Source organism: Panonychus citri, unplaced genomic scaffold (genome assembly GCF_014898815.1).
Source record: "Panonychus citri isolate SS breed McGregor unplaced genomic scaffold, ASM1489881v1 Contig00095, whole genome shotgun sequence".
In the NCBI taxonomy this organism is placed as follows: Eukaryota; Metazoa; Arthropoda; class Arachnida; order Trombidiformes; family Tetranychidae; genus Panonychus; species Panonychus citri.
The window spans coordinates 679,925-692,064 of NW_026515500.1; the positions used below are offsets into that span (position 1 = coordinate 679,925).

Sequence of the window (12,140 nt, forward strand, 5' to 3'; positions counted from 1 at the left end):
TCACAATTAACTCAAAATACTAATAATTATAACAAGGAAAATCACGATCAACACTTCTGAGGAAAATTAAGAAATCAAATTCAAGAATGTCATCTTTTCTGTCTAACGAAACAACCATTTTGCTCAGCTTAAGTTAAACAGAGTAATCACCAATCAGTTTTCTTGATTTACAATCAATTTTATTTGTTCAAATTTTGACAATATCTTTTTACCATAATTGAATTATGATTAACTGATAAACCAATTGACCATCAAAAGTTGGTCTTCAATATTTTATGAGTCTTATCATTCAATGAGAATTTAATAATTGCTACATTTTAATTACTATTTGTAAATCAATTATTAATAATAAAAGGACTTTATTTTTGGTTGATTAACAACTCGAATTGAAAATCAAGTTAAATTGTTGATGAAAAGTTTCAACTTTTCAATTGGTATTTTAAACCAATTAGCTGATTTACTACTAAATAAGTAGATTAAACTATCTGTGAATGGATCAATTATCTAATAGTGATTAGCATTACAAGTAATCTACTTAATTGATTAGATTAATTTTTCTCTCTTTTTCTCGATTATCATCTTTAGGTTTCTCTTTCTTTTCTCTGTCTTTTTTTCTCCTCTTGTGATCAGTTGTCTTCGTTTCTTTTTGGTAAAAGTTCAATGTGAAAGTCTTTCATCAATAACAATCTCCAATCTCTTTACAATTGTGATTAACTGTTGTTCTTTAATTGTTACAATTACCAAGTAATATTCTCTTTAGATTAATGGGTTAATCAACTAATTGATTTTAACCTTTTAAATTCTCAACTAAATTTGCTCAATTAAAAAGATTCGAAATCAACATTGGTTAAGTTACTTGAAGCTCTATAATCATGTAAACAAACCAGAAGCTTTTGTTATCTGTCAACATTTTGTCTTGTTTTGTCTCAATTTGCTTATGGTAAGTTAATTGTTATCCTTCTTTATTACTTTATCATCTTAATTTACTTATGTCCAATCAATCAAACCCAATTAGCTTTGTGATTTTCTGTAGTTTCACCCAATTGATTGGAAAGGTAAAAATAATCAAAGGCTCTCATGTCCAGTAGATATTAAGATGAACATGCTTTTTATTTGGTTTACTATTTGTAACTTATTGATTGTTCATTAATTGATCACTTCTCTAATCAGTGAATGAGAGAGAGAAGATATTAAATCAACAAGGACAGATGAAGGTTGATTTATCATCTAGTCTATCATCATCATTAGAAATATAATATTTATAAAGTAAACTTTGTGATCCATTGAAGAGCAGAAATGATCAACTCTAACCCAAAAAGGAGGAAAACAAAGAAATCTCAATATATTTTTCTGTTGGTGTTTTTCTAATCCAATTAATCGGTGTAAACGTAATTAATTAAGTCAATTAGATGGTAAATTAAGTGTTTCAAGTGATGAAGAGAAGAAGAGAAGAAGAAAAATGATGGAGCAACAAGTCGAGAAGTGAAAAGGAGAGTCAAGATGAAAGAAATAGAAAATAACTTTTGGGTTAATCATAATGGCGATGATGTTGATGATTGAATATTTGAAAGATCAACTATAATAACCATTTTGTTTACCTGAGAAAATGATTAATTTATTGATCTGATGAAAAACTGACCAAACCCTAAATCTGACAGTTACATGGTCACCTAAAGGAGATGAAGATGATGAGAGTTATTAATGTCATGAACACAATTCCATAGGCTGTTTAGATTGTATAACAGGAGAGATGAAGGTTAGTCAATCAACAGAATAGAAAAATTAAATCAACCAAATTAGAATATAAGTTCTTTTCTCTTTTCTTTTTTCTCTCTCATCAAATTACTTTGTTTTCTACTGAGAACAATTTTCTTCAGGAAATTAAATAGTCAACTGATTGTTTTCTTCACCACCACAGCCTTAATCTCTTCATAGGAAACAAATTTCTCTTTCTTCCCTATTCTCATCTCTTTCTGTCTTTTTTCCTCTGGATTTGTCTTCTTCTTCTTCTTCTTCACTCATCATCTATTCATGAAAAGAAGGTGAATGAAGAAGATGCAGAAATCATGAGAATCCAAGTGATCATCAAGCTCTTGATTGTAGAAAATATTGTTTATTTATTTTCCAGTGATTATCAGCTGATCATCTGATGCTGATTAGTGTTTACCTTTAGTGTCACAGGTTATTTATTGGTAAACAATCACTTGTATTGTGTTTACATTTTCATTGTCATTTAATTTACTTTTCTCTCCTTCTCTCTCCCTCTTACAGGTTAATTAGTAGTCATCTCTAGTCAACAATTGTTTTAATTGAATGTCTAATTTACCTAAACAAAGGTTACATGATTACGATATGAGATATGAATTATTATACCAAAGAGGTGATTGGATTAGGTTCAGCCGAAGCATTGAAAGTACTGCACAGCGAATTGGAACAAGAATTGAGTTTTTGTAAGGTAAGTTAATTCGATTGTTATCTGTTCTTTTTTGCGAATATCTCTTGTTTTCTTTCTCTCCAATACACTCATTAACTCTCTCATTCTCTCTTTCTCTCTCTCTCCATTCCTTTGGCATCTTTAGTGTGCATCTCGTAGTCGAAGTGGCATTTGTGTTTGGTTGGGTGAATCTTTTTTCCATTCAAGTGTTTCATCAACTTTTCGCTGGCCGAGTATCTTATTAACGGCCTTTACTCTAATTGTGTTCGTAATTAGTTATGTTTACTCGGGAGAATCATCACTTTTACTACAATCATTCATCTTACTCTTCTTCCTTGTCTTCAATGTCCTTCTCACTGCTTGGGATACCTGGTTAAGACACCAAGAGTTACATAACAAATGTCGTCTATTATCACAAAAGATTAAAAATTGTTCAGGTAAATCACAAAACAATCAATTCATGTATACATATGTTCAAATTGTAATGAAAATTATCATAATTTACTCTATTACAGAAAGATCTCAATTACTTAATGAATGGAAAACTGGAAAATACTATCCTAACCTTTATCTTCCTCAATCCCCATGTATCACTCTTCAATGGACATATCGTGACAATCAACGAGTAAATTTACCTACTTCATTATTGGTCAAAGGCGATGTGATCTCCATGTGTCCAGGTCGAGCTGCTCCAGGTCATTGTAAAAGTTTAGAGCAAATTATAAGTTCGAGTGAAGGTGAACCATCTTACCTGGAATTGAAACAAGGAGGTCGCTTTGGATCAACGGTTGAACAAGGACCAATGTCATTCACTTCTGCTCGATTGAGAAAAGCCGCTAAACCAGTTAAATTTATCATGTTGGAAACACCTTATATTTCGGGTCTTCGTCTAGCACTCAGCCAGTCCTGGCATCGTCCAGCTACACTCTACGAGAAGGAGCGTCACACCATCATCACTAAATACATTGAAAGAATCATAATCCCTTTGGTTTGGTTGGTCGTTTTCACCGTCAGTATTATTCATTATGGTTACATCAGTTCCGAAACAAAAGTTAACGTTTTCATCAAATCGTTTTATGTCCTCCTCTTGCGACCCACGTCATGTCTCCTTCCTCTTTTACCGTTAACCCTTCCGTCTCTCTGGTTAATTGTCAATGCCTTTGGAGTAGCTCATCTATTCAATTTGATTAAATCTCGACCAATGGTCAGAGAATCTGCCAATGTAAACAACTTTTCCCTTGGATCTCCTGGTTCCTATTTAGGCCGTGAAGATGCCACTGTCCCAGGTAATATTAATGTCAACATTAGTAACAGTGGTGTTGGTGCATCAACTGGTGCTGGTGATGGCAGTAATGGTGATGGGAGTAGTGGAGGTGATGGTGATAGTGGAGGGGGAATTCCTGGTGGAATATTAAACTAAAACGACCTTCATCTGACCCATTTTTTGACGATCTCGAGTCACATTCATCACTAGACATTATCGCTCCAGTTGAGTTTACATGGAGTGAACTTTATAAATCGGTTCTCGATCTACTTATCTGTCGAGATGGTAACCTTTGGAGATCGGCAAATATTTTACAAGTTTTTGGTTCTATTACTGCTCTTTGTTGTATCGACAAGAAAGGAATCCTCTCTTGGCCCAATCCAAGTGCCGATAAGGTTTTCTATCTAACATCTAATTCTGGTGGTAGTAAACATGGTTCTTCCATTGCAACTAATCCCGATTATTTAATTGATGATAATGATGAAGACATTTTCGTTGGTGATGTTAACTATCGAAATAGTAAAAATAACGAGTCAATGAAAGTCGACAGTTGCTCAACAAAAGTAAAGAAAGACAAATATTGCAGTAAATCGGAAGTACTGGACATTACCCATGACATTCATAACTCATTTGGTTTACAATTTGACGATCCAGAATGGCCTCGATTCCTTCCTAACCTGAAACCTCTTGGATTGGCCATATTACTCAACACGTGTAACATGGACGCCCAAGAGGAGTACAACCTTTTCTGTGACCATATTACTTGTGAATCAATGAGAAACGAAGCCTCCGTCCCTGTGGTTAATAAACGCTGTCTCTGTGAATTATCACGATTAATGGGCTTCACCGAGAAAGCGATAAGTGATTATCGGTACATGTTTCAAATCTCATCTTTTCGTCATGTTAAACCTGAAGTAATTCAACAAGGTAAATTAGCTAAATCGCTTAATTTTCCTCGACTCAAGATGCCTTTTCCCAATATGACATCAGCTGTGATTCGTGACGTTTGCACGGGTTCATATCAACTCTTTTCTCAAGGTAATGGAGATTTTATACTCGACGCTTGTACCGAATTTTGGGATGGTCAAGATCTTTGTGCGCTCGCTGAACCAGATCGTAAACGGATACTCGATTTCTATCATCGGTCTTCCCTTGCCGCTTATTGCATGGCTTTTTCTTATGTTCCTCTTAATACTTATCCTGATCGTAGATTAAATAATGACTTTTTTATTGAACTACCGCCTGATAGTCGACATGTTTTCCAGTCACAAAAAAATCTCAATTCTTCCGTTCGATCATGGGAAAACCGAGATGCCGCTTTCGCTCGGCCGTTAATGAGTCACCATTTATCTACTGATTCATTAACTACCAAAGGAACTAACAAAACGGAGTCACAACAATCAACCACCAATCCAACAATCACAACCACCACATCCAATTCTAGTCCCACCACAACCTCCACAAATCAAAGTTCAAATGTTAATCCTTTACGCTCCAAGTCAACCTCATCAACTACTTCAGTTGATGGTTACCATTTCGAGACACTTTTAAATCAACTGACTAATCAAGTCTTCATTGGGATGGTTAATATGCAGTATCAGGCTTGTCCCGATTTCGTTACATTAGTTGAACAACTCGATAAAGCTTGTATTCGTTTTGTACATTTCTCGAAGGAAAACGAACTTAGATCTCGAGTTTTCTCTGAGAAAATGGGACTAGAAGCAGGTTGGAATTGTCATATATCTTTGCTAAGTGAAGCGGCATCGAAAGAGATCAATTTAAACGCATCTCAATCGCACATGAACAGTTTCAAAGGTTCAAAAGCATCGATTCATCCCAATTGCGAGGCCAATGCGACCCTAGTGAGAACACAAAGTGCACCCTCTTATTTTAATACTGACCCAACTGCCGTGAAGTTTGATAAAAGTCCACTCAAAGAGCAATCGTCGTCGATTCTGATCACAACTGAAGATTATGATAATCGAGAAAACAATATCGCTTATATTGATGAAAACCAAAGAGAAAATGCCAAATACAATGATAATATCATTTTAGACAATGAACCAGAGGATTATGATGTTGGTAGTGGCACGAATATCAAAAGCACCAATGAAACCATAGATGAAGATCAATTGAATCCAACAGGTAGTATGACCAATAAGGAATCTGCTAATTTAGTCGATAGCGATAATGAAGACTGTCGAAGTAAAAGTTGGTCTGAAGTGTCAACCTCTCCAAGCCATATAACCGAAAGTACAAACACCGATCGAAGTGCACCAATCACCTTTGATGTCAACAATCGAGCAAAATTACCTAAAGGCATTGAACAGATTCGACCTCATCTTGCAGAGGTTGACAATGTTCCCCTGTTAGTATCATTATTCACCGATTGTACTCCCCAAACAACTCGAGAAATGATTGAGATTATGCAAGAAAACGGTGAAGTTGTTTGCGTAATCGGAAGTGCCGCAAATGTCAACAACATGCCAATTTTCATGCAAACCGATGCAAGGTAAGTGCAATAGTTAAATCAATTGAATCGATGATGATAATTTCTCACCAATTGTTTTTCACTTTGGTTTCAGCATCGGAATCGAGCCCTTGTACCCCCAAATCTGCGTCAAGGAGCCAGTTACCAAAGCGAATGGTAAACCATTCAAAGGATTCATCTCACCGACCGACATCAGCAACGCTCTGAACACGTTACCCTGTTCAATATCTTTCCACCGAGAAGACTCAATCAGTTTGAATCATATCATCATGCAAGCTCGACACTACATGATGAATGCACGAAACTGCCTTCAATTTTTTTTCTCTTGCTCTCTGAGCCTCAGTTTGGCTCAATTGTTTGCCACTCTCTTCTTCCTGCCGCCTCTCCTTTCACCAGGGTCAGTTCTTTGGTTGGTCACCATTGTTTTCCCGCTACTCAGCCTTTCCCTCATGGGAACTCCTTTGGATACTCAAGTCATGAATCAAGCAACAGGCAAGAATCTTAATCTAAGTCGAGAGGTAAGTTGATCATCATTCTATCAGAATAACAGTTAATTAAATTGCTTGTTAACCTTTCCATCATTTACAGAGCATAATTTACTTCCTGATGTGTTACTTAATCAAATTTTGCCCTTCGACAATGATTATTGTTGCTTCATTTGCTTTAATCATCAACAATTCTTGTAAACAAATCGTTGACTCAACTGAAGCTAATTCATCTGGTCCATGTTGGATGTTGATTGATGCCAAGTAATTATCAAACTATTTCTAATATGATAATTAACATTCTGTGTATATTAATTAACTTGCTCTCTCTCTCTCTAATTAGCGTGACACTAACCGAAATTAGCAAATGGAATAATCAAGTTTTAATGGCTCAAACATTTTCTGTTGCTTGTATTGTTATTTATTTCAGTAAGAAAATTGTTTTTATATTGTTGCTAATTGCGATTCCTTACTAATTGTTACTCTTTCTTTTTTATTGTTCATCAACAGTTATCATTTCAATTGGGTTTGTTCATCGATCTCATCTTCTTTGGAGGCGAAGTCCATTCGCAAATAGGTGCTGGGCATTTATGTCGATTATCTTATTCATCGTTAATCTGATCTTCTGTTTGGCTCAACTTAATCTATCTCATGATAGTCCAATATTTTTAAATGAATTTTCATCAGTTCCACTTTATATTATCATCTTAGCTTTTCTTTGGCCTCTAATTTTAATTGTTATCAACAGTCTTGTCAAAGGACACGAGATAAAGTAAGTAACTAATTAGTCTAAATTTAGATTATGTCAATTAATCATCAATCGTTAATCGTTTCTCTTTCTCTCTTTCTCTCTCTATTTTCTCATTAGAATCTCTGAACGGCAACAACGACGAGCGCGACTCGAATTTGGAACTAAATTAGGAATGAATTCCCCGTTTTAAATAACCAAATCCAGTGATTAATTAAATTCTCATAGTGTTATAACTATTAATTTGAATCGATAGCAACAATTTAAATCTACTCAATGATAACCAAAAGTGAAAAAGAAAAAAAAATCAACTCATCATAAAACACACACAACAATTTAAAGTGATTTAAATAGACATTTTAATAGACATTTTAATTAAAATGCAATATCCATAATCAATCATTACAATCAATTGTAAACATCAAGAAAATTCAATTCACAGCTCAAGTCACAATTTTCTCTCTCAAATTAATCATCATGTTTTATTTTAAATCTTTAACTCTCATGACAGTTTTAGTTTTTTCTTTTGTTGATTTTTCTTGATCAATCGATTTAAACATTAAAAAGAAAAATATTTCAACAAAAATTCGTTTAATTATTTCGCTGATTGTTGATTAAGTTAATTCATTTACTCGCGATTCCATAATATGATCAACAATTAAATCAAGTCCAAGTCAACGGTAATCACAGAGATTATGTCTGTTCAGTTGATCATCATTGAGAATATGAGTTTACATTTTTGTTGGTGCGTTTTAATTGTTCATCATTAAAGCGACAATTTGACATTTGTAATACTTTCTATTGGATTTGTTAATTGGGATGATTAAGGTTTCGAGATTACAAACTGATAGGAATTTAAATTGCTAATGATTTTTGTCAATTCTTTTATTACAATTGGGAGATTATTAATTAACCGGATTAGTTAATTGTTTGGATTAATTTGTTGGTTTCTTTTTCTGATTCGTTTATGAAATTGTAATAAAAGTAGGAGACAGAAAATGCTTGAGAATTAGTTTTAATTGTGTTTGTATGTTTGTATTTTTTGACATGAATTTACTTATGTAATTTGATTGTAGTTTCACTTTCACATTAAAATTTTTACAATGAATTAAAATTATCAAATACTGGGTATTGATGTTGGGTGAAGAATTGGCTTGTGGACGATAATAAAAAAAACTTTACGATTTTTGAGTGTTTGTCCACTTTTCGCAGGTCGATTAAGTTATTCCTCTTTCTTGTCGTTAACTTTCTCTTTCTCTTTTTCTTCTCTTTCTTTCTCGATTTTCTCTTTCTCGGCTTTCTCTTTCTCTAATCTCTCTTTTTCTGTTTTTTCTGCTTTTTCTTTCTCTATTTTCTCTTTCTCAGCTTTCTCTTTCTCTTGTTTTTCTTTATCACTTTTCTCTTTTTGAATTCTTTCTTTCTCAAGTCTCTCTTTTTCTGCCTTCTCTTTCTCTAGTCGTTCTTTTTCTAGCCTTTCTTTCTCTGCTTTCTCTTTCTCAACCCTCTCTTTCTCAGCCTTTTCTTTCTCTAGTCTTTCTTTTTCTGTTTTCACTTTCTCTAACCTCTCTTTCTCTAATTTCTCTTTCTCTAATTTCTCTTTCTCTTGTTTTTCTTTATCACTTTTCTCTTTTTGAATTCTTTCTTTCTCAAGTCTCTCTTTTTCTGCCTTCTCTTTCTCTAGTCGTTCTTTTTCTAGCCTTTCTTTCTCTGCTTTCTCTTTCTCAACCCTCTCTTTCTCAGCCTTTTCTTTCTCTAGTCTTTCTTTTTCTGTTTTCACTTTCTCTAACCTCTCTTTCTCTAATTTCTCTTTCTCTAATTTCTCTTTCTCGACTCTTTCTTTTTCTAATTTCTCTTTCTCGACTCTTTCTTTTTCTAATTTTTCTTTTTCTAATTTCTCTTTTCTAATTTCTCTTTCTCGGTCCTTTCTTTTTCTAATCTTTCTTTCTCAAGCTTCTCTTTTTCCAGTCTCTCTTTCTCCTTTTTCTCTTTATCTAACTTTTCTTTCTCAACCCTCTCTTTCTCTAATTTTTCTTTCTTCTCTTTCTCAACTTTTTCTTCTTCTATCCTTTCTCTTTCAGCCTTCTCTGCCTTTTCTTCTTCAACTCTTTCTTTTTCAAGTTTTTCTTTCTCTTCTTTCTGCATATTTGCAATATCCTTGAGTTCCTTTTCTATTAAATCCTTCTCGTTCTCCTCTGGCTTATCTGGCTCGTGGCTATCAACCTCCATAGCACCAAATCCTTTATCATTTTCCTTAAGATCTTTCTCTTCCGTTTTAAGCTTTTTCGGTTCTGGTTCTTGGTCATCTCTTTCCTGATGAGTTGATGTCACTGAAGTCATTGGTGTTTGTGGTGGTGATGATTGAAGAAGTGGTAAAGGTGAGTTTTTGTTCAGATATTCCATTCTCTTTTCTATAACAGTCACTATTTTTTGAGAACAATATTTTTGGATAAAATTAACGGCGGTTTCAGTCTTAATATTGTCTAAAGGAACTTTAATCCTAACATCAACAAGATGATCGCTGCACGTGATTCGTATCTTGGGACGCTTTGTTTCGTGAGTATGCATGTTGACTAATCGCATACTTTCAGGTTGTTCCACTTCTGTGTGATTGGATCTTTTCGAATGCGACTTTGGACTTGTCACTCCACTTTTAACTTCCTCAGTATTAGGTGTCTCAATGTTTCGTAAACTTCGTTTACGTGAAGGAGTAACAGTTTTAATTAATGGTGATGATGATGACGATGATGATGATGATGGTTTAACTATTGGAGATGGTTTGATGTCTTCTTTAAAAGATCGACTACTAGATCGAGTATGTCTACGATCTTCTGTAGTTGGAGTAGCTGTGTCAGTTGTTTGATTTAAAGATTTTCGTTCACGTTTAACAGACGTCGAGGGAGTTGGTTTACTATTATTAGTTTCACTAGATCCTCGTCGTTCTTTTGGACTTGCTTCTCTTTCCGGTAGTCCATTAAGAGATGAACGCTTAGAGCGACTTGAGTTAACCTTAGCTGGTTTCTCTTTGGCAACTTTAATGCTTGGCTTAGGGCTGATTTTGATTAGCTCTTGTTCTTCCTCTTTACCTACAATACTGACATCAACCCCATCACTGACTACTTTTCGTGGATCAGGAACCTCTGTTAATCCCTTTTCAACGTTGATTGCTCTCTCCAAGATGTTCATCGTTCTTTTTCTTTCCTCAACTGGAAGTTTGAATCTATTTTTGTCTTTACGGTCCATTGTCAGGTTGGTGAGTACACATTCAAAGTTGGTTTGGTCATAAAAATCAGGTACATAGATACCAGGCTCTTTTTCATCATTTAACCATTGTATCTTAAATCGACGGCTACTTTTATAAACATTTTGTGCTGTTCGACACACATAGAAAGTACCTTCATCATTACGAACAGCAAGAAAATCTCCTTTACCAAAGATGACTATTTTATCATCAATGTTTTTAGAAATTGAGCAAGGTTTAGTTGGAGGTTTATAAAGAGCAGGAGCCAGGACAGCTAAAGCTTCAGGAGATTGGAATGGTTGATATTGTGATCGAACTCGTTTACTTGTTCTAGGCTCACCGTCAGTTTCCTCTTCATCAGTGGAACTGCTGGAGCTCACCTTCTTATTCACATCAGCTTTTTTGGCCACTGCTTTTTTTGCTGCACCACAACGTCCTTTCCAGGTAGATTTTGCACTTTCCGTCATTTTAGCTGGAGAAATGATACAAGCCATTGAAGAAAAAGGAAAATAAAACAAAGCAAATCAACAATTAGTCGGTGAATTAAAGTATTTAAAGTAGAATAAGGTTATCTAAATTAAAGCATATAATCAGAATACTATAAAACACTAAACGAATGGATAAAATTTGATATGTTGACAACAATGACAAAAGTGAATAAATGACAGTCAAATAAAGGAAATATTAAAATACTGAGAAGACACATAAAAACAATCAACATATATACGAATAAATTAAAGAGACAGAGAGAGAGACAGAGAGAGAGAAAGGGAGAGATATTAAAAATCAAAAAGAAGGAGGAACCTTATTAATTATCAAACTCAAACACAAATAGATACAACAAATCATCTGGTCATCAAATAGAAATTAAAGAAAAAGAGTAAGTAAACAGTTTCGGTATCCAAACACTCGAAAGAGATTATAAAAAAAATTTCCTTCGACTCACAAAGTGTTAAAACAAAAGATGATTTTTGATCACTAATTTCTTAAGTACACATAGTAAAGGAAAAAATATATACACGGATCGCCTTCCTTTTCCGTCCAGTTCTAACACCCACTAGGGGGACATGTTACTAGCCATAGAACTGGTAACATATACATTGAAAGATAGAGAGATAGAAACTAGAATATTATGTACAATGAGAGAAACAAACCCAAAAAAACTGATACTCTCATTGGAAAACAGAGAGAGAGAAAAGGTAAAGAAAAATTGATTCCAAATGATTGGATTATTAATCAATAATCTAATTAACAACAACTTACCTTTTTTCTCCATATTCTTGGAAATGTTAAGATAATTAGAATTAAAATTAGAACCACAGATAAAATAACAATTAAATTAGATTTTGTTCCATGAGAAGATGAAGAAAAATAAAGTCTCTCAACACAAGAGGAGAGAAGCAAAGATGAGGCAAGAAGAAGAAACAAATAGAAAGAGAGAAAAAAAGAGAAGAGAAAATGGCGCGAGGGGAAGTAACTA

At 34.1% G+C, this 12,140-nt stretch overlaps 2 protein-coding genes across 2 annotated transcripts; one reads left to right on the top strand and one right to left on the bottom strand.

The window, feature by feature from the left end:
• The first annotated feature begins 628 nt into the window (after positions 1-628).
• Positions 629-8,008, top strand: LOC128388132 (transmembrane protein 94-like). Its single transcript, XM_053347492.1, has 10 exons — positions 629-940; positions 2,272-2,455; positions 2,580-2,871; positions 2,950-3,789; positions 3,846-6,210; positions 6,284-6,707; positions 6,778-6,938; positions 7,018-7,103; positions 7,185-7,446; positions 7,543-8,008. The coding sequence occupies exons 2-10, from the start codon at positions 2,360-2,362 to the stop codon at positions 7,613-7,615; spliced, it is 4,599 nt and encodes a 1,532-aa protein (XP_053203467.1). The 5' UTR covers positions 629-940; positions 2,272-2,359; the 3' UTR covers positions 7,616-8,008.
• Positions 8,009-9,210: 1,202 nt separating this feature from the next.
• Positions 9,211-12,084, bottom strand: LOC128388131 (uncharacterized abhydrolase domain-containing protein DDB_G0269086-like). The gene is made up of 2 exons (XM_053347491.1): positions 11,924-12,084; positions 9,211-11,132 (listed from the first exon to the last, which is right to left on the bottom strand). Exons 1-2 carry the CDS (start codon positions 11,934-11,936, stop codon positions 9,310-9,312), a joined length of 1,836 nt encoding a protein of 611 aa, XP_053203466.1. The 5' UTR covers positions 11,937-12,084; the 3' UTR covers positions 9,211-9,309.
• Between the last annotated feature and the right edge of the window lie 56 nt (positions 12,085-12,140).